The sequence below is a fragment of the Elephas maximus genome, chromosome 12 (assembly GCF_024166365.1).
Source record: "Elephas maximus indicus isolate mEleMax1 chromosome 12, mEleMax1 primary haplotype, whole genome shotgun sequence".
NCBI classification, from domain to species: Eukaryota; Metazoa; Chordata; class Mammalia; order Proboscidea; family Elephantidae; genus Elephas; species Elephas maximus.
The window spans coordinates 10,483,436-10,511,338 of record NC_064830.1 but is presented as its reverse complement, the minus strand read 5'-3'; the positions used below and the strand labels follow the sequence as shown (position 1 = coordinate 10,511,338).

Below are 27,903 nucleotides of genomic sequence, written 5' to 3'. Positions count from 1 at the left end.
GATTCAAACTACCGACCTTTTGGTTAGCAGCCGAGATCTTAACCACTGTGCCACCAGGGCTCAATTGTCTATATATATTATGATTTATATAAAATTCATATTATGTAAACTGTATGTGTGTGTGTGTGTGTTATAAACATTAAAATTACAGGTTTCTTCTTAATGAACTTCTAGGTTCTGACCCTGTGCTGACCATCATGGTAGCCCCTACTCACATTTAGCTATTGGAGTTTAAATAAAGTGTTATTCAATTAAAATTAAATAATATTAAAATTCAGTTCCTTAGTCACACAAGCCGTATGTGGCTAGTGGCTACCTGATAGGACAGTATCAGCTCTAAAGCAGGTGCTGAATACATATTTGTAAATGAATAGGTTAAGTATCACTCTGTTAGTGCTTCCCCTGGGCTCAGCAGAGCTAACTTCTGCAAAACAGTGATGATTATAACATTTGTCAGTGACCTGATAGAGAAAATGGTAGGGTTGTATTACACTGCCCGCTCACAAGTTTCTGCATTTGCAGTTTTACAGAGATACCTGGAAATGGCAATATTTAACCTAAGTAAGTAAGCGGCTGATGAAATTTCATACATGCTTCAACATCTCAGGAAGAAATGTGTCTGTATGCTTCAGCTGGCTGTGTAAGATCGTTCTTGTGACAGATGTGTTATTGGGGTTTAATCGGCTGTGGCGGATCATCCAAAATCTGAACCAGTGCTTATATCCTAGAGTTACTGTTACTTTAGACAATGTCCTTGGAAATGTCAGAAACGTCAGGCCTGTATGCTTCATTTAAATTGTACAGAAGGCATTAAAGCGGTGACAGGAGCTAAGATCACTAAACATTTTAGAAATACATAATTTATTGAGGAGCCCTCATGTATTTATGAAGGGAAGAGTGTGGCTGGTATAGCAAGCCTTACTTGGTACGCCAGCCCTGAACTGCACTGGCAGAACCAATACCAAACTCATTGCTACTGAGCCAGTTCCAACTCATAGTGACCCTGTAGGACAGAGTAGAACTGCCTCATAGGGTTTCCAAGGCCGTAATCGTTACAGAAGCAGGCTGCTACATCTTTCTCCTGAGGAGGAGCTGGTGGGTTTGAACTGCCGACCTTTCAGTTAGTAGCCTAGTGCTTAACTACCTCACCGCCAGGGCTCCTCTGGTAGACAAGGATGAAATAATGTACACAACCTATCTAAAGCTTAGGGAAGCATTTGGTACTGTTCCTCAGAATAGATTGATTTACAAAGAGAGGAAGCTTAAGAAAGCAGCAAATACAAAGGAACAGAGAAACAAAGTCAAATCAAGTAAATTAGTTCTATTGGTGGAGAAGTAGGTCAAGCCGTTCAATGTACAGGCATTTAAGATAATGAGACTAAAGCCCAGAAATAACCATACAGGAGGCAATGTACAGTTGAGGAAAAGGACTAGAAATATATTTTGGCTAATTGCATACAGTACATCAAAACCATCTCCACAGAAATTAGCACCAATAAGAACAAAGAAACTGCTTTCTGAAGTAACAGCCTGTTGTCAGTTGCCACTGAGTCCAGCAGAACTGCACCATAGGGTTTTCTTGACCGAAATCTTGAGGAAACAGGTCACTATGCCTTTCCTCCCTGGTACTGCTGTGTGGGTTCAAACCACCAACCAGCTAATTCTAATTTTTTTAATAAACAAACAATAGAGAAATCGTATACCAGATAGCAGTTGTGCACTGTAAACAACTTATAAGACAGATGTTGTGTATTATATTAGTTATCTAAAAACAAAATTCAGCAGTCCAGTGCAAAGCATTTGTACCATATAGGGACCGTGGAGGAAATTCCCTAAAAACTTGCTGTTGTTCTTAGATGGTGTCGAGTCGATTTCCTACTCATAGCAACCCCATGTGACGAGTAGAACCGCCCCTAGGCTTTCCTAGGCTGTAATCTTTACAGGGGAAACCCTAATGGTGTAGTGGTTAGCTATGGGTGCTAACCAAAAGGTTGGCAGTCGAATCTACCAGGCGCTCCGTGGAAGTTATGGGGCAGTTCTACTCTGTCTCATAGGGTCACTATGAGTCGGAATCAACTCGATGGCAACAGGTTTTGTTTGTTTGTTTGTTTTTTTTAATCTTCATAGGAGCAGATCACCAGGTCTTACTCCTTCAGAGCAGCTGGGTGGGTTCCAACTGCCAGCCTTTCGGTTAGCAGCCATGTGCTTAACCATTGCACCACCAGGGCTCCGTCAAAAGACTCTAAGTGTAATTCTAAATCCATAGAGTTATACTGCCTTATATGAGTATAAATCTCCTGTCTTGCTTTTCCAACTATAAACAGCTCTTCTTTTCCGTGTTGCTGTCACAACAGCAGATCAGTCAAGAAACAGAGGGCAAAGGTGTAATATGGGAGGAAGGTCAAGACCCCAATCTTCCATCTCCCAGACCTGTCCTCTACCTTCCTTCTCTCCAAGAATTATTAGCACCTCTCAGTGGTGATACTCCACAGAAGTAAGGAGTAATAGGCCATGATATATCTTTCTCCTGCATATAGAGATTATGCAGATAAAGTATTTAATTGAAATAATTAACCTATGCAATCTCCATAAAATGGAAATAACTTCCTCAAAATAGAATATAAGCTACAGATTCTCACAGTGGCATGGGGATCTCTCTGGTTAATCTGTACAGTGTAGAGAAATTATTACCGAAGTACGGTATTTGTACTTTCCTTTGTTTAAAAAAAAATCCCAGCTAATTCTAAATATTTTTTTACAAAAACAGGGAAATCATATGCTAGATATCAACTGTGCATTTTAAACAACTTTTAAGAGACGCTTTGAGTGTTTTGTTAGTATCCAAAACCAAAAATCAGATACGTCTTCAACCGCGTTCATGGTCCCTCCATTGTGGAGTATGTACGCATATCTCTGTCCTCCCAGCATCCTGTGCCACACCTACAAGTGACACTTCCTGAGTAGGTGTGTGCTGTCACTGATGATATTATTTAAATATACAGCCAGCATGTGGAGCTTTGAGATTGTAGAGGAATTGTTATGGTAGATAAATACCCCGTGGTTTACTCTCCAGGGCCTATCAGTGGCAACAGTGTTGCTTCAACTCTGCACCTAAGTGTCTTCAAGTGTAATCTAAGAACTTTGATTGGATTACCTCTGTAATTCTTTCTGGCACAAATATCCTATGATTAAAAAAAAAAAGACAAAGATATGGAAAAATTGGCAATCTTTTTTCTGTACTCATGCTTATAAAGATGAGAGCAAATTTCTACTAGGATAATTTGAACTTCCAATAGTACATTTCACTGTTGAAATGCTGACTATAGATTGACATAGTCTGAAAGTTTCCCATAAAACCGAAGCTAAGACTAACAATATTTTTAATTAAGAAATAATTAGAAAATGTGTTTTTTTCAGTCTAGAGAGGTAACAAATCTGGTATTTTCTGGCCATAAATGACATGCACCTTCCCCCTCTCTATTCCACTCTCATTTTCAAGATTCCACTTCGAGTTATAAATGTTTGATTTTGAAGGGGTCTTAGAGGTTTTCCAGTTAAACCACATCATCATTGAGATGAGGACAACTGAGACAGAGAGGGTGGGATGCGAGGGTCACAGGGCTAATAACTAGGGGAGGAGCCATGACCAGAACCAGGGCTGCCTCACTGCCTCGGTATATTCCTACTAGGGCTGGAGAGTAGAAGAAGGAAGGCCACCTTCCCATGCCCTTTGGGTAGCTAGGCACATCTCTCTAGCAGAAGCTATTGGATTGAATAGTACCTGGACTGGCAGGAGTACTTCTCTTACTCAGAGGGAAAGATGCCACACCTATCTGAAACTGTGTCTGGGGGAGGACAGAAGAGGTAAATAACCTCATATTGTCTCTGTTCTGTCTTAAGAAGGAAACTATGTATATTACAATGAAGGTCATTGTAAACAAAATAATGAATGTTCAAAGTCTATCCTATGGCTCCTCCCATTCCCCTCTCTGCATAACCTTGTTCTGAGTCATCATCTGCCTTTCTACCTAATCAGTTCCCTCTTATTTTCCAGGCACCTGAAGGAAATTAGGACCCCAGTGCTCTGTTGAATATCAGTCCATAGTCCAGGATTTTCCTAAGTCTTAAAATGTCCTTTAGATATCAGAAAGGACCCAAACATCTTTGGTCTGGACTTTGTAGATGACTGGTTACCTAAACTGGTAGAACCGAATCCTCAAACCATACCAAACCAATGTACAGTAGTAAAAAAAAAAAAAAAAAGAAGGAGAAGAATGAATGCTAAAAAAAAAAAAGCAAAACACAACAACAACAAAACCCAGAATAATTAGGCAATTGTGTTAGCATTTATTAACGAAGAGCTGCAAGTCTAGTTGGAGTTAGTCCAGAACGAACCTGTTGGATTCCCAGGTTGGTGAGAATTGTGCAGTTTTGGTTGCAGCCAAAGCAGAGCCCGTGTTGCACTGTGGGAAATGTGGCTCTGCACCCAGGATTCCTGGGAGCCGTTCCGGCTCTGCCACTTAGTAGCGTGTGACTTGGGGGAAATCATTAACCTCTCTTTGGCTCAATATTGCCATATTTAAAGAGGGACTAACTAGTAAGCATAATAGTGTCTATGTCATACAGTCATTCCTGGGACTAAAGGAGTACAAATAGCTACATGCAACGAGACTGGGGCAGGTCTGTGTTCCTTTATTCATGAATTTCACTGATAATGCAGGCACGTTCTGTGTTTCACCATTGATGTGATGTGGTATATGTAATCCCTTCACTTGTTCTTTCCTTAATTGCAATATCTTTAAAACACCATGATCTTTTCAATAGAATCTAAGACATTATCCAATTTCTGTGTTTACAAGTAAAATTACTTTTCTATTTGTTTATATAGCCAAAAAAAAAAAAAAACTAATGTCATATAAAACAGTGGTCTTTCATGATTTGATATGCATTAATGCACTACCCAGCCATGTCTCCCTTGATCTGGTAAAGACTACAATAATTTCTGCTTTGAAATAGTGTCAAAGGCTATGCTTTCTAAATTGATTGTCTGTTTGTCCGTGGCCTATTTTAATGTTTAGAAAGAACAGTAGCAACTGAATTAGGGCTAGATATTTAAAGAATCAGAAAATGTTAAAAAAAAATTGTGTCTCAGACATAAGACAAAATACTAAAAAGTCATCGCTTGCGTTTACAAAGGACTGTTGTAAAGATATAAACCACAAAGTCCTAACCATACCGTACATTAGTCGTGCGAATGGAGGAAAAATCACCTACAATTACATTTTTTTTTTAATTAAAATCTTTTGGTTTTCTAATTGTAATTGTGGAACATGAATTCCTTATAGCAATCTGACTCAAGAGATAAAATTTACACCTACAAATTTCATAAAGTTTATATAGGAATTGAAAACACACGTGTAATACTCATAGTGACCCTATAGGACAGAATGGGACTACCGCATAGGGTTTCCAAGGAGCAGCTGGTGTATTTGAACTGCCAACCTTTTGGTTAACAGCCTGAGCTCTTAGCCACTGCACCTTCAGGGCTCCTGTAATACATGTTGTTGTTGTTAGCCATTTCTGTCGAGTCATTTCCGGCTCATAGCGACCCTACGTACAACAGAACGAACCACCACCCAGTCCTGCACCATCCTCACAATTGTTACTCTTAAGCTCATCATTGCAGTCACTGTGTCAGTCCATCTCACTGAGGGTCTTCCTCTTTTTTGATGACCCTCTACTTTACCAAGCATGATGCCCCTCTCCAGGGACTGATCTCTCTGGATAACCTGTCCAAAGGACGTGAGACATAGTCTCACCATCCTTGCTTCTAATGAGCATTCTGGTTGTATTTCTTCCAAGACAGATTGGTTCATTTTTTTGGCAGCCCATGGTATATTCAATATTCTTCTCCAGTGCCACAGTTGAAAGAAGTTGATTCTTCTTCCGTCTTCCTTATTCATTGTCCAGCTTTCACATGCATATGAGGCAATTGAAAACAGCATGGCTTGGGTCAGGCACACCTTGGTCTTTAAGGTAATACTTAAAAAAAAAGAAAAATACTTAGATGGCAAAAAAATGAGGTTTGTAATTAGCTGATGGAAACACAGAAATACACAGGTTTAGCCACTACATCAGTTTTTCTTTCTGGGACTTGGTTCCTCATTTGAAAGGGATTGAACCAGACCATCTCCAACTTCTATTTTATTATTAAAATTCTTGGATTCCACCTCAATGCTGAACACATAGCTTGGGACTTACTATCATAGTCTATTACTCTTGGGTGAAAAAATGCCTAGATTTCTGTAGAAGTGTGCAACTTTGCTAGAAAACAGAATTTTAAAAAGAAAGTATAAAAAAAGATAACTCTAAATGCTTTGGTCTTTTCTTTAAACCTCTATCTAAATAATTATACTCTTTTATTTAGAACATAGTGGCCCTGGGTGCCACAAACAGTTAAGCACTTGACGACCTGAAAAAGTTGCCTGTTCGAACTCACCCAGAGGCACCTCGGGAGACAGACTTGCCTCTGAAAAGTCACAACCTTGAAAACCCTATGGAGCAGTTCTACTCTGCATACATGGGGTCGCCTTGAATTAGAATCAACTTGACAGCAACGGGTTTGGTTTTTTCTTTTTTTGGTTATTTAGACCATAAACTTGTACTTTAAGATACTTTTCTGGTAAAAAGCCTTTTTATTACAAAAACATTTTCCCTAATTGAAAAAACATTGATCACATGAAGAACTAATAAAATCAACTCTTGCCTTTTTTGTGGTTGGAATATTTTATTTGTGGGCTATCTGTAACCTGTTGTTAACCTGAGATTGGCACAGAAATCCTGGTTCATCTCCCATAGCCCACTGCCACATATGATTTGTTTCATTATTAGCTTCAGTAAACACATAACTGGAAAGGTAAATTGCCTGAAAAACATAAAGCCAGAGATGGCATTCTAAAAACTACATGTAAATAATTTTTTGAATCCAAGATGAGGCTGACGCTTGGTGGATATTTAGAAGCTGCTTGTTGACGGATTGACTGACTGTTGCCCTCCATTAGCCTAGATAATTAAGAGTTGACTTTCTTTCAAGTATGTTGGGAAATAGTTAAATACCAGTAACTTCAGCAATTCTGTTAGCCTGTGAGGATTGTCAGCCATTCATGGCATTTTCACCTACCATGCTCACATTTCTGCTGTCAGTCATAACACCTCAATGTCATAGAGCACTAACAGTTATGAAGGAGAGACAACCAGTATGATAGTTGCATATTCAGGTGCTAATATGTTTTCCTTACCAGTTTCCAGATTTCCTTTACAAATGGCCTCATTTCCCCCCTAGGCATCTGCTCCACAGACCAATGCCACCATGAAAAGACTAGGTAACCCATGTCCAAAGCACTTAGATCATATGGAGTTCTTTCACAGGGCGCATCTTAGTCACGTGATTCTTGCAACAACTCCCTATGAAGGGCCAGGAAGTTTCTTTTTTGTTCTTTTTTTTTTTTATCCCCACTTTACAGATGAGCTAGAAGTCCCTAGGTGGTGGAAGGGGTTAAGCTTTCAACTACAAGCCAAAAAGTTGGCAGTTCAAACCCAGCCATATCTACGTTGGAAGATAAGCCTGGCAATCTGCTTCTGAAAGGCCCCACCCTTGAAAACTCTATAGAGCAGTTCTTCTCTGCATACACGGTGTCACCATGGGTCGACTAGATGGCAGCTAACAACAATGGATGAGCTAATGAAGCCTCAAAAGTTTAGCTTACCAGAGTCATACAATTAGCAAACAGCAAGTTAGTAGTGAGAACGAGGTCAGATAACTTCTATTTTCATGTTTATTCAGATATGACTACGAAAGTAAGGTACAAAAATTGCAGTTACTGTACTTCATTTTTAGCATTTAAATCTGGAGTGTACGTTGGAGAGGGTCCCACTCTCCTAGTTTTCTCATGGTTAACAGACTCCCTTCTAGTGTTCTGAGTGTCCCGCAACTGCAGGATGGTGAGGCTGTGTGAATAACCTGCTCCGTTTATGTCTTAACCTCCTGGGGGTTAGTAACCCATGAATTGAATGGGAAGAAGAATAGATATCTAAGTATTGAAAAGGTGAGATATGGTTATTAAATAGGTGACAGCTGAAGAAATGGAGGCTTGCAGAGAGGAGAATATAAGGGCTGTTGGGAAACCAAAATAACTTGGCATAATTTATTTGTTATTTGGGGAAAATAAATTGAAGGTAAACCCTGAGACTGAGAGTGTGGAAAATTAACAATCATGTACATAACAGGTTTGGTATGAAAGTGAAGAATAGGAAGGTGTAAAGTAAGACCCAAGAGACACTTGAAAATGTAGACAATTGTCATATTCCAAGTGCAGGATTTATTGTGGTTTTAGAAACAGCAGGGAGGATGATACAGGTTTCTCTTATCATCTTCTCTACTTTCATTGACTTCCTTCTCTTTTTCCACACTCTTCGGGTGACAGGATGAATTTCACAAGAGAGCTTTAGGAGAAGATTTATGAAAGTCACAAGTATTACCTGACTGTGGTTTCTTCTTTGACTTAACTTTCAAAATGCTTCAAGATGTTGCATGTGTTTTCTTGGTTTTGAGCCATAATGTATAAATTCATCTCGTAGTTGGTTCTTCATAGGTACGGTGGTGCTTGCTATGAAAATTCACAACTGTATTGAGCAGAGATAACACAGCCTGGTTATCATAAGGGTAATGCTCTAATTTCAGCCCATGAATATAAGAATTAAAGTGCATAAATTGAGAGGAGAATTTTTTTTTTTTTTCAAAAAAATCATTAGAACAGGATTGACTTCAAAGATTAAGAGTTTGAATCCTAGGCCCCTGACAAGGTGTGCATTCTAGGTTATCGTATTCTTTTGAGTTTCTAATTGCATTCACCGGTTTTCTTTCCTCTTACTGATCTTTAAGGATCATCCTTGAACTACAGACAAGAACCTATAGGAATTACCCAGAAGAGAGAAAATATTTGTTTCATATGATTAGGAATGCTCCATGACTAACAAATGGTGAATTTGATTTGCTGATGTTTAGAAAGAGGTGTCAGATTAAAAATTTTGTTGATCTTGTGTGTGGGCTAGCAAGAATGCTGTTTTCTGTTATTGATATATGTAGATCCAAACCTTCTTCGCCAGCAAAAGCCTTTTCTGTGTAGATATCATAAAATTCATCAAAAAACAACCCCTGGAAGCACAAGAGCTGAGATTAGGAATTCTTAGTTAACTGCAATATTTTACTAGTCAATAATATCTCACTACTTCAAAGTATTAATCAACTTTAAAAATTCTTCTTATTTGGTTTTTGCAATCATTAAAAAAAAAAAAAAAGAACAGAGGTGAAAATGGCATGGAGTTCACCAAATCCAGTCTCAGGGAAATACATTTGAGGATCCATTTATTATTATCTATACCGTGCAATATGTTTTTTTTTTATACCATGCAATATGTATGTTAATAATTATATAGTATGATAGATAAAGGTAAATATCTCAAACAGTCTTTGAGTGTTAAACAGAAAACCTTTTGGATGAAACATGAGTTTTATGTATGTTTTAATGTGTTCTCTTTTTTAAAGAGTATTTCTACATACTTTCTACAGGTCAGGTCTGACACTAATTCACGTATTTCTACCAACTCACCAATATTTTTCTGAGGGGGTGAGATGGATGAATATAATAATACTGCATGTCAAATTAAATACCGTACCGTACCTGCCGCAGTTGTACCAACTCATCTCAATTCTGTGTTTTATAGGAATTTGGTCACTGTGCCCTTTTTCACCTCCCTCTTCTCTCGAACCTGCTGAGATACGTATGTGGGAATCATAGTTAATCTGGTGTACTTACTAAACTTTTACCATAGAGTTTCTTCTTCACTGTTTACCATGTTGACCTCAAAAGAACTTTTAATTCAACCTGAACATATGCTGATGATACGGAACACCGAAAAGATGTGTGGTATCTCCATGGTTCCTCAGGAAACTGAGGCTTTCCTCCATGTTACATAAGTATCACTGTGAAAATAAGCAATTTAAAAACTGTTGCTGTGAACAGCTGTTTACAGGTTGGCAATAAGTAAAATGCTCGAACTCTAAGAAATCCTAGGAATACTATGGATATAATTCTTATGCATCTGGGTGTGTTGTAAATAAAACCAATGACGAAAAGTGTTTCTTTAAAATTTAGAAATAAAGAAAGCTAATCTTTTAAAATTATATTTACCATATTTACTGGTTTATTTTAAGATAAAGTAAGGGAATTAATAGTTCATGGCAAATATTTTAAATAGCCTCCTACTTTCTAGCACAATCCATTTTCTTTGTGTCGCCTTTTCAACCCAGCTGAAACGGGACTTAAGGTTCTAGCGTATGATAAGCAGTATTTGACTTGCAGTTGACTTGCTATCCATGCTGTTGCAACTAAACTTCAAGTTCTAGCCACTTCTTTTCTTTTCTTTTCTTTTTTGTCTTTTTTTTTTCTTTGCAGAAGACCATCAAATGAATTGTCACAATGCTCGAATAATGCAAGACACAGAAAAGGATGATAATAATAACGATGAATATGACAATTACGATGAACTGGTGGCCAAGTCGTTGTTAAATCTTGGCAAGATTGCCGAGGATGCAGCATACCGGGCCAGGACTGAGTCAGAAATGAACAGCAACACCTCCAATAGTCTGGAAGACGATAGTGACAAAAATGAAAACCTTGGTCGGAAAAGTGAGTTAAGTTTAGACTTAGACAGCGATGTCGTTAGGGAAACGGTGGACTCCCTGAAATTATTAGCCCAAGGACATGGTGTTGTGCTCTCAGAAAACATTAATGACAGAAATTATGTAGACAGTATGTCACAACAGGATAACAGAAATATGAATTATGTAATGTTAGGGAAGCCCATGAACAATGGACTCATGGAAAAAATGGTGGAGGAGAGTGATGAGGAGGTGTGTCTGAGCAGTTTGGAGTGTTTGAGGAATCAGTGCTTTGACCTGGCCAGGAAGCTCAGTGAGACAAACCCACAGGAAAGGAACCAACAGCAAAATATGAACATCCGTCAGCACGTCAGGCAAGAAGACGACTTCCCAGGAAGAACACCGGATAGGAACTACTCTGACATGATGAACTTAATGAGGCTTGAAGAACAGTTGAGTCCCAGATCTAGAACTTTTCCTAGCTGTGCCAAGGAGGATGGGTGTCATGAAAGAGATGACGATACCACCTCTGTCAACTCGGACAGGTCTGAAGAAGTCTTTGATATGACCAAGGGTAATTTAACCCTTCTTGAGAAAGCTATTGCTTTGGAAACAGAAAGAGCCAAGGCCATGAGGGAAAAAATGGCAATGGAAGCTGGAAGGAGGGATAATATGAGATCATATGAGGAGCAGTCTCCAAGACAACTTTCCGGGGAGGAGAGAAAACCTAAATCCAGTGACAGCCATGTCAAAAAGCCATACTATGGTAAAGGTAATATTTCTACCTACCGTAAGTTGACTCATGTAGACATGAGCTAGAGTAAAATGTGTCGATCATAGTCTACAGTTAATGTATGAGTTATACTAAATTATATCTCTAAAGTTTATTTCTTAGAGGTGATTCCAGAATTATATTTTGTGATGATGTTTCTGAAGAGCAAATAAAACGTTTTTCTGAGAAATACAGAAAGCAGCTCAATGTCATGTTATTAGAGCAGACGAATACTATTTCAGTGGGAAAACGCATTCTTTGGGAAGGGTAGGGTTACAGCACAAACACGCCACGTGATAGGAGATATTAGGAGAAGTCTGTTCTAAGAGAATCACTATCTATATTGAGCAGCAAGAGTTTCTGTAACAATTTGCCAATCAGGGCCAAAGCACATATTTTCTAAATTGGATTGGGTATGTGGCATCATGATTTATAAAATTATCATCAAACGGCAGTTATTGATGAAACCTCCCCCATAGAAAACATTTCTGATAGAAATTGAACAGTAACAGAATGACCGATAACAAAAGATAAGGGCAGTGACTGCACATGAATTATCTTAAGATAGTAAGGTAATGGAAACCATTTGCTATGCAAGGCATGGTGTGGCCTAGGCTAAGATCAATAGCAATTTCTTTACGATATTCGTTACGCCTCACTGATTCCATTCCATGGTGGAAACAGTTCTGGTGCTTTTTTCAAATGTAATTTATTATGAAATACCCAAAACCAACCAATATGATATTTTTAACCAGATTTGCACTTAATGAAATATATGCTCATATTTGCAGATATCTATAAGAAATGTTTTATGTGTGTATATATATAGTTCCAGCCTGAATGATTGCAATGAAGATGGTATCCACCATCAATATGAGGCAGACTATAATTTAACGTCTTTTAGAACCTGGACATTGTAAATATCTCAATTACAAGATTCTTTTAGAACAAAGTAAGAAGCAATTGAAAGTGAAATTGGTGATTCCTTAAACCCCCCATATTAGAATAAAAATGTTTTTCTGTTTGTTTTTCATTTTATTCTACTCATCACCAGCACTGCGTTTCCTCCCTGTAGATCTGATAATGAGATTCAGAAATGTAATTTGAAAATCAGTTGCTTATAAATTTCAATTAGGGAAACTTTTTTTTTTTTCTGTTGTGACATAGGTGTGTATTCTCCTCTCAATGTGTGCACATAAGTTCTATGACAAGTTGGGCGCTGCTATAACAGAAATCCAAATTGGAGTCAAGCATTAGCCAAAGGGCCACTGGGTTCTCCATTTGGCAAGTACTTTTTTGAGCACTGATAGTTGCTTCCACTATGAGAATGAAGGCTAGACTGTTGTGAGGTGTTGTTTTGAGTGAAGGGGGTTGGTTGTCTTTTAAAAGGGAAAGAGTCTTTAGCGTAGCAGCATATCAGGGCTTTGTCTGAGAGTTTTAAAGACGAAGGAACATAGCATATATGTTTAAAACCGTAGGGCTATCGTTGTAAATAATATGTGCTGAAGTTATTAGGAATTCTTAGCTGTATTTTTGAGTCTTAAAGAAACTAAACATTTTAGGAAGGAATTGGACAAATGAGTTTTAGGAGTATGTTTTAGAATTCCATATTGGGGGTTTTATTATTGAATTCTGTCCTTAAGGAGCAGTGATATATTATAAAAGCAAGTGGATGGATTTGGTAGTACGTATTCTTTGTTGCTGTGGTTTCTTGGTTTCTGTGGTCCCTTTAAACTCAACAGCTTTATGCAGATTTGGACTTTTTTTTTTTTTTTTTTTTTTTACAAGTAATGAAATTCAAACCCCTTGCTTCCCCCAAATAAGTGGGGGCAGAGATGGAAATGAACAGTAAAAGCTGAGAGATACTTTTTCCCTGAAATGCAGAAAAGGGCGGGGATTTGAATTTTCCAAATGAGTTGGAAAACATTGATTTCTTCTCTCTTCAGGTTTTCCAGACCTTCTTCCTTTGACCAAAGTTCATTTCAGTTTTCTACCAGTGTTTTCCACATCGTTCCCAAGTTTCCTTTGACAATATCTTTACTTATATTCAGAATCAAACAAATAAAAAACAAATAAGGCCACCAAAGTGAGACAAAGATACTAATATCCCTTAAAAAATTATGTGATAATAATTTTGCCAACACAGCCACAGGGCAACTCCTGCAATGTAGTGTATCTACAGTCTCTATTTCCAGCTACTCTGTTATTTTATTAAAGATGGAGGGAACACGCGTACCGATTCTCATTCGCACACAATCTACCCAAACTGATTTGAACCTCTGAATAAGCAACATTTCCCAAATCTCATGCTACAACAAAAGAAGTTAATAATGAAATTCCTTTATCTTTCATCTATTCAATAGTCCACTCTAAAAGGAACAATAGGGGAGCAAGCTAAATCTAGCACACAATTTTTTTTCTGAAAATTGTCAAAAGGTTTTTGGTTGACTTGTTGGTCTGTTTGCTTGCTTGGTTGTTTTGTATTTGCTTATATGTCTGCTTTTAAAACAAATTGGGATTACAAGAACTAAGAAACTGAGGGAAAGTAACGGTGATGGTAGGAGCCCCAGTAGAGCAGTGGTTAAGCGCTCAGCTGCTAACCAGAAGGTCAGCAGTTCAAACCTACCAGCCGCTCTGCGGGAGAAAGACATGGCAGTCTGCTTCTGTAAGGATTTACAGCCTTGGAAAGCCTATGGGGCAGTTCTACTCTGCCCTAGAGGATTGCTATGTTAGGAATCGACTACACAATAATGGGTTTTAACGGGTTATGGTGATAGTGAACAGTGTATGCAACCTCGATAGGATTTGGTGCATCGAGAGGAGATTATACCCTTGTTGTTGTCCAAAATTTGAAATAATTTTGAGCCACATTGTTTATTATACAAACCTGGGTTTAACTTTAGAATACTTTTGAAATCTTTCAGATAATACAATTTGTTGGGAAACTATAAGTGACCTCATGAAAAATAATTAACTCAATAATTCGTATTAGTTACAATTTATTTTTTTATCCTTTGAAAATCACTTAATCTAGTTAAAAATCTCTTATCTCTATAGTTTTAAATACTCAATATTTTCCTCTGAAACTCTTACTGTGCCCTTACTCTTTTGTATTTACATTAACTAAACTCTATCAATAATGTAAAATTACTCAAAATGCTAGCCTTTTAGTTTGTATTTGTAAGAGAAGCTTCAGTAAGGTATCTCAGGTTTGAAGTCACAATAACATAACTTTGGATTTGTCCTCAGAGGCTACTCTATGTAAATAATTGTAGCAAAGTAGCTGACTAGTCTATAAAGGATATTTTCCTCAACACCAGAACTGGTGTACGAAGTTCCACCACCTAAAAGGACCATTAACTAGAATATATGGGTAGCTTAAAAAAAAAAAAATGGAGAGCTTTTTATATAAACATGCAAGCATTTATATATGTCTGTCAGGCCCTTTTCCATTTCAAGTTAACATGAATAACTTGTGTCCATGAGTTCAAAAAAATTTAAACCAAGCTTTTTTCTTGACATGAAGTGAATTCTCAACTGAAAGGAGAACACAATTTTTAAAGTCATGATTAATAGGATATCAATTTTAAAAGTCCCTTAAAAAACATAAAGATAGCATTCCCTGGACAAAATCTTAATAGCCGTACTATATGGACTGTCTATTGACGATCTTAGCAACTGGTTTTCAAAAGCTGGCTCAAAAATTCAGTTTTTTTGCATACTTATATTTACTATTTTGTCTGAGCGTTATCTTAAAAATATTTTCTGGAATGATTATACTGCATGTTTATGAACTATGATAAATTTGGGGTTTAAAAATAATTTTATTAGTGATATCATTACATTTCTGGCATCTGACATTAAATTTTTGACAAAACATCTTCTCTAATCCTTCCATTGACTGGTATTGCAGAGAAGCCAACAGGGCTATAGAATACCATTACCTCTTAATTTTGTGTATGCATGCACAGCCTTACAAAACCCTTCCTCTGGTTTCCAAGTAGAGACGAAGAAATCAAAACAAATGATTGCTCCAGCAGCTTCTGAAACATTTTTGATTGCCCATCATGAACTTCAGGTGGGATTTCCACCATTTTGGTCATTTGCTTACAGTGCCTTCTGAGAGTTCGGTTGATTTCCAGAAAAGCGCTGAATTGGTCTACCAGGGAACAGTGTTGCTTGACCTCAAGGGAGTAAATTTTAATACCAGTAAAATTTTGCAACTTATGGTGTATATGATGAGAGCACTCGATAAGAAATTCAGCTACAGAGTTTTGGAATGGCATTACACTCTCTGGTTGAATTTCACAGAGAAATGTTTGAATGACAATGGTATGGAGTTTTGTTCTCTAAGAAGGTCACTGTCTCATCATTATTTATGTTGATTCCTTTGAGCAATACAGCTTATCATGTAACACACGGGAAAATAATTAATGGAGAGTTAAGGTTAGGAATATTCTTTTTTTCCTTTAGGATAGATACTAAAATATTTTATAATTCATGATTAAACTGTATAAGGTCAAAAAAAAAAAAAAAAAGAAAGGAACCACCCAAAACCAAAGAACTACCTAAGTGAAAGTCTGATATCACAGCCTGTCCCCTGACACCTGCTTTATTTCTTTATTCAGCAAAGGTTTCTTCAGATTGTTAAATAACCACATTTGTCTTCAGTTGGTAAACATTCATTCTCTTGACACCTGTTGTCGCTTTTAGATCCCTCAAGAACAGAAAAGAAAGAGAGCAAGTGTCCAACCCCTGGGTGTGATGGAACTGGCCACGTAACTGGGCTTTATCCTCATCATCGCAGTTTATCCGGATGCCCGCACAAAGATAGGGTCCCTCCAGAAAGTAAGTCCGTCTTTCACTGCTACCCTTGGGAATACAAACACCTACAAATCTGTTTATATCATCCCTCTTACCTTCTGTCATTTCCATCTTATGACTCAACACAACCTAATTTAACTAGACCCTTACTTTTCTTAATGGGCAATTCATCCAGGACTAGTGGCCTATCAATGGCCAAAGGGATCTTACCCTCCGCCTCCAACATGCAGTGTTTCTCTTGGTATCATTTGCCTGCTAGACCAACCCTAGTACAGCAGCCCACTATGAAGTGTATCTCCCTGTAATATGGCTCCCTTGCAGAAAGGCCTGAGCTCTAGTCCCAGGTTCAATTTTTACCTGCTCTGTGACCTCAGGCAAGTCATTCCTCTGCTTCTCTTCCAACAAATTATAGAATTGAATTAGATAATCTCTAAAGTGTCCCTTCCGTCACTAAATTGCTATGAATTCTTGAGAAAAAAGGGCCTTGAGGCATCTCTTGCCCAATTATCCAGACTTCTGTATATAATACAAATCAATATTTATAATATAGGAAGTTTTATTGCATTTTACTTGCAAGGTCTGTTTCATGTCATAGTTGTCCCCAAACTTCTACACTATAAAATCTTAAACAGGAAATTGACTGGGTTTTGATATTATACATTCCTTTTAACTAGCTAGGCTCTGATAATATGAAATAAACCTACAGAAAACAACTAAATTTCTTTTAATACTGTTTGTTTATCTTTCTCTCAACACCTAAAGTTTACCAACTATTTAAAAACAATTAGAATTGATTGTTTAGGGAAAAGATACATTTTTAGAAATGACTTTGAATTTTAGATCATCTGATGTTGTGTCTAAAGTATGTTGAGGATTTACCTCATCATCTAAGACACGATTTCTGGTGAGGAAAATGCAACAGCTTGCCCTGAGACATGACAAAGTGACTTGTTGGTTTTTTAGAGGAGCTTTTGGGGATGTCCCATTACAGCAGGTAACTATGGGAGAGTTGAGAAGCAAATCCGTATGACTGAAGAAAATTTCACAATATTTGAGACTTAGAAACCAAGTTTAGATGAACCTTTTCAGGTGAAATATCTTAGAAGATATTGTGGCTCCAGGTTTTCAAATGACTACTGAAAATAATAAACACATGATTCTTGTGTCTGGGGAACAAACTTGAAGCGTGAAAATAAGCCGAGCAAATGGATATGATCCCGTGTGTTACATGAACAGGGAGACAGCATGGTTTAACAATAGCTTCTGTTCCCTGAGCACACACTTTGTGTCAGGCACTCAGCTCACACCCACATACACTAACTCATTTAATTTCCACACAAACCCTTCAGGGTAGTATCAGCCCTGTTTTCAGAAGAGGAAATGAGGACCAGAGACTTCATCATCCTCTTTCCAGGGATGAGCACAGTGCCTGGCATATTGAGGACATTTAATATTGTTTAAATTCTTCTGAGCAAGTACTAACTTGCCCAAGTAAATAACAGAGCTGAGATTTAAATCCAGATCTATCTAATTCCCAAGCTTGTCTGTTTCCCCTGGGACCTGGGTTTGATATTCCAATTTCACTCCTACCAACCTGTGTGACTCTGGACATGTTCAGAGTCATTTTCCTCATCTCCAAAATGAAGCATTTGGACCAAGCTCTAATTTTTTAAGACAAAAGAGCGCGTTTATATAATTTTTCTATAAGGCATACGTTTTTCCCTTCAAAGTAGAATATCAGTTCTGTTTTATGACCAATAAAGTCTACCAATTCCAAGTTTTCACAGGAAACATCTAAATGTAATTGAAACATGGATTCTGACAAGTTGGATATTACACGTATTTGTACAAACCATGGGTCAGATTATGTCCTGATGTCATATTAGCCTGTGAGGAAGTGAGCGCTCAGATCTGTCACCAATCTCCCAGGTGTATTCCAGAGTAGCTATAGAGAAGCCTTGCTTAATACTTGCTCATGTATGGTTCTTTATAACATCATAAAAATGTAAAAAAAATAATTCAAGGACTCCACAGAGGGCATTTCTTTTTGTTTTTGTTTGTTTGTTTTTTAATTTCCTCTAGGCCAGTTTCACCTAAAATCATCGTTTCTGTTCAATTGAATTCAATAAAGCATTCTGCGCTTTCAGTTAGCAACACACTGAGCACACAGAGCACACCAGGATGGATGAGATGCAGTTCTGCTCCTCAAAGGCCTCACAGTCTAGTGGAACAAAGAGGCAGGAGCACGAGGCAGAATATGGTAATTGCATATTAGAGATTTACAAAACTTCTGTAGAAACTTAAAGAAGAAGTAAGGGACGAATGAATTCTGGAGAGATCCATAAGGCTTCATCCAGTCAGTGAGTTAGTTTGTCCTTTGTAAGAGCGAATGAATACAAGGAATTTTATAAAGGCTGTTATAATGCTTCACATACTAAATAAGGGCATGAATAAGCCATTAACAGTGGGAACGGAAAAACACAGACAAATTCAGGAAACATTCTAGACACGGAGCTGGTGGGACTTGAAGACCAATGTATGTGTGTACAAGAGAAAGGGAGAACGAGGTGACTCTAAGACTTGTAGCCAGTTTACTGGCAAGGATGATGTAATAATAGATGTAGGCAATTGAGAAATAGAACTATGTTTAATAGGGAAAATAATGACTTTAGATTTTTCCAATTTAAATTTGAATTGGAGCGTAATATTTCCAGCAGGATTTCAAGAGACCTTATTTGGAGATCTGGAGTAATCTACGTGCAGAAGTGTCTGTTTGGATACCATTCTTTCAGCAGTGTCAGTAGACACTGAAAATGAAATTGCCCGAAAGAAAGCTTAAAGTGAGAACAAAAGAGGAGCCCAAAAATGGGACCTGCAGACAGAAGTTTATAGAAGGGAGGAGCAAAGGAAGAAGTCAAAGAGGGAACAGATAACCAAAGAGAAGGATATTTCTGAGAAAGTTCAACATCTGAAGAGGATGCCTGAGGCTTCAAAGAAGTCCAAAAGATAAAGACTAAACAGGTCCTAAATTTTTTGATCAAAAGGCTATTGTTGACAGAAAAAAGATGTTAGACGAGTAGACATGGTTAGAAGCCACACATAGTACAGCAGCTTGAGAAATAAATGCGGGTAAAGAGTATAAACAAAGGACAGCAAACAGATTTCACCTCAAGTATGAATCCCAGTTGATGGTGGCTAGGAGTCTATGTCTCTGTTTAGCAGGAAAGGGAGTCATGATCAATTTGAGATCTATACCATAGGCAAACATGGAAGGCGTTTGCTATCTCCAGGGACGACTTTATAGTTGAAAAGCTTCACATGACAGGAAAGAGAGAGATGAGTTTTAACTGAAGAGGGAAGCTTGTCTAGGAAAGTATTTATGTGATTTTATAACCAGATGATTGAAAAATAGTAAAGAATACGAAACTGCTGATATATTAAGTCGAAGTCCTGGAGGAGAAGAGAGAGGACAGATAAGAATGCAAGTTGAAGAGTTCCCTTTGAAAGAGAGGAGGAGGCAGTCCTTCCTCTGCAACAGGAGAGTAGACAGACAGGGAACTGTGCCCAGATGCCAGCAGAAAGGAGACCTCCTACAGCCTCACTCCAGGCATGTCCCAAAGTGAATCGTAAATGGACTCTGCATTGTTCTGATCACTCTTTATGGACCATCTACCATGCCTAAGGATTAGGCAGGAGCCGTGAGGATAAATAAAAAATAGACTCTGTTTTTAGGGAACTTACACAGTTTGTTGTTGTTGTGTGCTGTCGAGTCGATTCTGACCCATAGCGACCCTAGTGAGGAGAAAAAGCATAGACTCAAATAAAAGCAACATTGTGTGGGAATAGGACTCAGTACTGAAATGACATCTGTAGGTTTCAAGGAAATGAGAGAGATGATTCTTGAGAAGGAAGAAAATGTTTTAAAAAATTACATAATTGTTTGGGGGCAGATCTGTTTTTGATAGATCTTCCATGTTCACCTGGCGTTAGGTAACCATTACTGGCAGGGAGAGCTCCAAGAGGCATTACTGCTACTTCATCATCCTGAAGTTATAGACAACTCACACGAGCAAAGCATCTTACTGAAGGGGCCAATGTCATGGGTCAATCCTCTTGACTTTCCCCTGCACCTGTAGCCTGTGCTAGTCGTCTCTCATAATTCAGGGCAGGGGCACGTTCATAACATGCCAGAAGGAGGAGAATAAGCCAATAAGCACAGGTCACTTGCCACCAGTGGATGAATTTAAAAAGATACCTTCCAGTAGCATCCTTGTAGCATATGAGAGCACGTCCATACTGTCTTTCCTACGTGTTAATTTCACATGGTAAAGTGCATAGCACCTGCTGTTCTCGCCCATTCTACTTCAAGAGTTATAAAGTAGTTGATTCTGAAATGAAAAATCGTTCTTTAAATTCATTGTATTTAACAATGAGATTGGGGTCTCCTACTCACCCATGACTACCGCACTTTCATAACACTGTGTGCTTCTGAAGTATAGGCATGTTTTTAAAATCACCAATTTACATGCCATCACATGGCTAATCAATATTCGTGGTTTCTTACGGATGGAAAATACATCGGGAGCCCCTTGCTTCCCTATCCCGTCTGAAACAGCTTAATGATTACCTTCTCTAACCTCCGTCACACCTCTCTTCTAGCACACCCTGCTCTGCATGCCAATTAGAGTAAGGTCCAAACCACCTTCTGTCTTTCCTACATGCGTTTTCCTGACCATGCCCATCACAAGTGTCTGTAGGACTGTCTGCTGCAAACTAACCCAGCCTTTGTTAAAATGATTGCATATTCTTGTACTCTGACCATTTCTGTGTTTTAATACTGGGCTGTTTTCTTTGCCTCTCCTTGTCAAGTTCTTGCCATGCATGAAAATGTTCTCAAGTGTCCTACTCCGGGCTGCACAGGGCGAGGGCATGTAAATAGCAACAGGAACTCTCACAGAAGGTAAGCAAAGCATTACTGGATTCTACGCTGGAGGGAAGGCACTTCCCGACAGTGGCTTTCCTGGCAAACCCTTCTGAGGGAGTGTTCTTTCATGTGCTCAGTCTCTTTTCTTGCCCAAGGAGACAGATGGTCCTCCGCCTATCGTTTCTGAAGAATGAAGAGTGCTGTCATGTATTGCATAGGAAAGACAAACACTCAGTTTCCTTTTCTGCAGATTGAATTTTTTTAGTTGTCTTGTCCACCTCGCCGAGAGGGGATAACAGTCCCCTAGAAGGAGCCGTCCTTGTCCTTAGTATAATCTCTAAGATGGAAACCGTGACCAGTTACAACAACTAGACACAATGCAGTAAAGGCTCAATTCTCCTCCGTGGGTGAAGAAGGGGTTGGACTGCTACGTATCATACAGAGCGATGGATTAGAATATAGTAAAACATTGTAGTATATGACTTAATCCGGCTGCCCCTTGTAGCTATGCTGAGTCTCCGGGTCATCAGTATGGATATGATCATAATGCTAGCAGATGTCTGAATGTGCTGGTTAGTGGAACATTTGGGATGGTAACACACCAAGTAAATAGACTTTTATTGTACCACAGCTGCAAATAAGCAGACTCAGAATCACACTTTTGTTCTTAATATATTCCAGTTCACTTTTTCTGTCCTTGTCAGGCCTTGTCAGAGTTACTAACTGGCTTATAATGTTCAGTTCACATCAGATAGTTTTTTTTTTTTTTTTCAGTACCTAGAAAGTGATTCTGTTAACATATGTCTTATAGTTTATAGTGTCAGTTTCCCAAGGTCATGTAAAACCGTACCTGAATGGTGGACGCAAACTTTCACATTGCTTTACTTTTTTTGCTTGTCTGACTGGTAAGTTTGGTTAAAAAAGTTACTTGTGTTAAATTCGTGATGAAACAAGCCACAACTCTGTGCCCTTCAGAAATTTTCCTGTGCTTAATCTGCAGGAGGGAGAAACGATAAATAGTTTGACATGGTATAAGGTTCATGCTGAGTGCTGTCTGATGTAGCGTTTACAATATCAGTTTCTTCATCAAATCTAAATGCAATCATGTATTTTCGAGACATTATATGCATGTGGAGTATCTGTACAGATGTGCAGATAGACGCATAGACACGCACACAGCAGAGATCATGATTTCATGAGCAATAAGCTCAAACACAAGGAGTCAATCTTTAGCCTCTTCCAAATAGGCTGAGTCCAAAATATTAAGTTCTAAAAAAACACCTTACTGTAGTCCTACCGTTTATCTTGATTTCTTCCTCATTTTCATTTCTCTTTCTGTGGAGAACAAAAAGAGCTAAGGTCAGACAGACAAGCAAAAGCTCTGTCAGTCAGTGTTTTTTATAGAATCAGCCTAGAGCTCCATCTTCTGGTCCCAATCAGTTAACTGCCGTTCTTGAGCATCTTAAAAGCTCATCCTACACAAGCTGTCTCCAGAAATGGTGACTATCACAGAACAAAGCCTGCTTCTAAAAATTTAACTACCTCATGCTTATCTTGAATGACACAGAATTTGGCTGGTTATAATTCAAAAGAATTTAGTATGCTTTACAAATGGCACTGTCATCAGCATTGTCTATTGGAAACCAAAAGGAAAATACGCAAACTAGAAACACTTATTATTTCTTTGCCAAATAAAAGAAAAACAATCTCCCCCCACCCCCAAATTCATTTTATAAGGAATGGCCATGACAGGTTGGAGAAAATTCCTCTTACTGTTTGGAGCCTTCTTGTGCTGACTAAGGGAGAGAAGGTGGAAGGTGGTAGTTGGATCAGTGTAATATGTCTGGGTAATGTGAAACTATGTGAGACAAGACAATTAAATTCCCTTTCTGTAATTGCAGCCTCTCTGGATGCCCTATTGCTGCAGCAGAGAAACTGGCAAAGGCCCAAGAAAAACACCAGAGCTGTGATGTGTCAAAGTCCAATCAGGCATCAGACCGAGTCCTAAGGTATTTCCCAAATATGGAATGTGTCGTTTTCACGAGAGTTCATCTAAGCTCAATCAAAAAGATTCTTCAAAGTAGTTGGGATACTAGATGACATTGATTTTCGTACTTAGTAACAGGAACAAAGGGTGGTGGCTGGTATAGTTAAAAGATCACTGGACCTGGGTTCCATGCCTAGTTCAGTCAATAACGGTGGTGTGAGGGACAGAAGAGACTCTGGATGTTACACATGGTTAAGCATTCAACTACTAGCCAAAATGTTGACATTTCCAACCCACTCTGAAGTACCTCGGAAGACAGGCCTTGAAAGCTCTGTGGAACAGTTCTGCTCTGCACACATGGGGTCACCAAGAGGTTGGAACCATGTGTGCAGGCAACCATGGCAACCAACAACAACAACGACAAGGGAGAGGAAGTCACTTCACCTCTCTGGGTCTTTTGACTCACTGTAATTTTTTAAATGAGAGAATTAGACAAAATTATTTCTGGTTTTCTCTCTGGCCCTGATATTTCATGATCCTATAAAGCTAGAAGAATGCAAAGCTTTTTAAAAATTAATGAGATGTCCAAAGTAATTTTATCCTAATTTGAAAGGGAGGGCATAACGTCAACCTTCAGGGTGGTATTAATGTTTCTGAAAATGTAATAGTGATGGTAATACCACCTTACACTTTCATGTAAAAAATAAAATAAAATAAGCCTTCAAAGCTGTCATCTCCTTTTATCCTCAGACACCCCTATGAGGTAGGCGGGAGGGAGTAGGTGTTATTATCCCCATTTGACAAGCAAGAAAATCCGAAGTGCAGAGAGGTTAAGTGACTTACCTGCAGTCACTTCATCAGTGAATGTTAAACTGGGAAAGGACCTACTGCTTTGTTAAACTTATAGAAGGATGATCGCTGGGCCAGGAGGTGCAGGAAGGACTGTACACTCCCATACCCACATATCCTACTTTCATTTTTGCATATCCCCTTCAAATCCCTGTCCACTTGAAAACCATGATGATCATTGTATATTCTGTATATTTACTTAATTGCATACCAAAAACACATTCCCGTGTCTCCATATAGTAATCAATCATAATTATCGTTTTAATAGGTACATATATTCCACTGTGTGGATGCAACATCAGTGACAAAACTCAACTCTAGCCCCTAGATTGTTTCCGACTTTTACTATTAAAGAGAGAGGAATAATAAACATTTGTGTGTATGTAGTATTTTGCTTTTGTTAATTATTTCTTTAAGATATATCACTTAGAGAAAATCACAAGGCAAGGGACACAAATACCTTTTTGCTTTCTTTTTGTGCATTATTTCACAGCTTTCTTAATAGATTTTTACCCCTGTAATTGAACTCCCTTTTTCTCTCAATGAACCAACCAAACCAAACCCAGTGCCGTCAAGTCGATTCCGACTCATAGCGACCCTATAGGACAGAGTAGATAGAACTACCCCATAGTTTCCAAGGAGCACCTGGCAGATTTGAACTGCCGACCTTTTGGCTAGCAGCCGTCACACTGCACTTAACCACTACACCACCAGGGTTCCCAAATAGGAAATGTGAAATATATAATAGGCAAAAAATAAGAAAATAAAAACCATCTATGATCCTAACATCCAGAGGTAATCCCTCAAAAAATTTTATTAGATATACTTCTAAATTTTTGTATGTACTAGTGTCTCTAATTTAAAATACCACTAGTATACCAGTATTTCCATCACTGTAACTCACTCACTTTACAAATGGTAAGACTGAATACCAAATAAGTACCACCTGCCCGAGCCCTGTGGCTCACACTCCCAGCCATTAGTGATTGGCAGGGTAGCACAAGAAACCGCCCCACCAGTCCACCTCCAGAAGCCTCAGGGGTATGTACGTTTGAGAAGAGATGGTTATTAGCCAAAGGAGTTTTTGGAGAACATAGGTAGAAAAGAATTTTGAACTGAGAGATCGTCTTAAAAATTTTCCTTTGCCTACTTTGTCCAGACCTCAAGAAGGCTGGAAAGGAACCCTTGCTCAGCACCCTTCTTTGAAAAGTTACCGGGGGTATGCTGCACTGTATGTTTAGGTGTAGTTTTTATGTCACTGGCCAGTGCTTAGCTTGCAGTTAAATGAGAAGCTCCCTTGGCAGATTAAGACTAACAAGAAATGTATTTGATTGCCAATATCACCTTGTTCCAGTGGAAGTCTCCATTTTGATATGGAAGCCTAAAGCAACAGCCTTTTCCATTGTTTGTGTGGCTTTATAACCTACAGACCTTTTCTTCAGGTTAATGCAATGGAAAGCTACACTGACTGCCAACAAAGCAGGCAGCGATGGACAAAACACTGTGCATCTACGAAAAAATTTTTAAATGCCTACTGCTGGGTTTGGGTTTCCTGTGGGACACAACCAAAAGAAAGACCCCCTACTCCAACAATTTAGGGAGGCACTGAGGAGCCACCCCAGGCAACACTGAGTAACAATCCCATAGCAGCCTCTGGCTTTCCAAGGCGGAGCTTGGCTGCTGGGCTGGTGGATTGACCTTACCTCAAGGGCTCTTTTGTGTTCTCCAGCTACAGAGGACTCTCATCTCCAGCACTGATTTTGCAGGCTGCGAACACCTTGAGGACAAGGTCTCCGTCTTAGTCATCTTTGTATTCCCCCACAGTGTCTAGAACACAGCAGTGTTCATTCAGTGGGGCAACGAAAGAGTCTGGAAGGAAAGAAGAGGGGAAAAAAAAAAAAAAGAATTAAACCAACAGACATTTAACTGATTGAGGTTAAAAAAAAATAAGTCTTTAAGTAATTTTTTTAATAGGCACCTAAGATTTAAGTGAGCACTTTCAATCTTGTTCAACTTTTTAAGCTTGTTTTCAACATCCTAGACCTCGGTCCCCCATTTACAGCCTCCATTTTGTTGCAAAGTACTGCCTTCTAATTAATGCCTCTAGCTGCAATCTCCCCTCCCTCTGCCTGGTCCTAATCTTTTTAAGCTTTAGGGATTATGCTTATCCTAGGCCCCAAATCCTTTGGCATTTCTTCCTAGACAAATGATTTTATTACCAGTATGGCCCCTAACTACCACATGGTTCCCTAATGTCCAGAGGTGCTCCTAGCCTGCCTGCCTCAGCACCTTTAGCCTTCTAGTTTCTTTTTTTAGAATGTTTTCTCATCCCACCCTAAACCTTAACCTTAGAATTCTACCCATTCTGCAAACCCTAATTCACACTTTGTCTTCTCTGTTCAAACTTATCTGACTGCCAAGTTTAAAGTGACATTTTCTTCTTAGAACTCTCATAACACTTTGACTTAAAATACTGTCATGTGGAATGGCAAGGCCTTGGAATTTATTCACTTGTGCACCTCCAGTATTACCTGATAAAATGCCTTGAAAATAATAAACATTCAATTAATCCTCACTCTATTTTGTTGATTTGGCAAGAGATAGTCTAAATTAATAAAATAAAAAATAAATGAGTTGGTGATTTGGTAAATACATTGGATATTTAACCATTCCTGGTGTTGTTATCACTACGAGTTGGAATCAACTCCACCGCAGCAGGTTTGGTTTGGTTTTGGTGTTGTTAGGTGCCGTCATGTTGGCTCTGACTCATGGCGACCTTATGTTCAACAGAAGGAAACACTGCCTGGTCCTGCACCATCCTCACAATTGTTGCTATGTTTGAGCCCACTCTTACAGCCACTGTGCTAATCCATAGCCATTACTAAGTCACTGTAAAGGTAGCATAGATATATTGTTCAGCAATATATCAAAAGGGCTCTTTAAAGTGTTGAAAAGCAAAGATGTCACTTTGAGGACTAAGGTGCACCTGACCCAAGTCACGGTATTTCCAATCACCTCATATGCATTGCGAAAGCTGGGCAATGAATAAGAAAGACAGAAAAAGAATTGATGCATTTGAATTATGGCATTGGCAAAAAATTTAAAAAATACCATGGACTGCCAGAAGAACAAACAAGTCTGTCTTGAAAGAAGTACAGCCAGAATGCTGCTTAGAAGCAAGAATGGCAAGACTTCGTCTCACAAACTTTGGACATGATATCAGGAGGGACCAATCTTGGTAAAGCAGAGGGTCAGGGAAAAAGAGGGAGACTCTCAATGAGATGAATTGACACAATGACTGCAGTAATGGTCTTAAATATGGCAACCTTTGTGAGGATAGTGCAGGACCAGGCAGTGTTTCGTTCTGTTGTACATAGGGTCACTTTGAGTTGGAACTGACTCGATGACACCAAACAACCGCATCATATCAAAGTTGACTGGTTATTAAAAGTTTATAACAGCCCCAAAACAAATCTAAATTAAGGAAATAACCGAAGAAGAAAAAGATTTACTTATAAGAATCCTTATTAGGCAATATATAATAGATATTTAACATATAAGGAGCCCTGGTGGCTCAGTGGTTAAGTTCTCAGCTACTAACTTAAAGTTTGGAGGTTCAAACTCACCAAGAGGAGAAAAGACCCGGTGCTCTGCTCCTGTAAAGATTGGAGCCTAGGAAACCTTATGGAGCAGTTTTCTGTCCTATAAGGCTGCTATCAGTCAGGATTGGCTTGATGGCACACAACAATATATAATATATATTATAGTAGCATATATAATAGCAAAAAAAGTAAAGTAAATTTGCAAAACAATTAAATAATTATGAT

General features: G+C 38.6%; 1 protein-coding gene across 4 annotated transcripts in view; it reads left to right on the top strand.

Moving 5' to 3' along the window:
• MYT1L (myelin transcription factor 1 like) overlaps positions 1–27,903 on the top strand; it is a 529,823-nt gene that overhangs the window by 374,464 nt on the left and 127,456 nt on the right. For all 4 annotated transcript variants that reach the window (XM_049902577.1, XM_049902576.1, XM_049902575.1 and 1 more), the window contains exons 9-12: positions 10,515–11,492; positions 16,206–16,340; positions 21,186–21,276; positions 23,142–23,249. In XM_049902577.1, the coding sequence (XP_049758534.1) occupies positions 10,515–11,492; positions 16,206–16,340; positions 21,186–21,276; positions 23,142–23,249 (1,312 nt within the window). The remainder of the gene's footprint in view (positions 1–10,514; positions 11,493–16,205; positions 16,341–21,185; positions 21,277–23,141; positions 23,250–27,903) is intronic.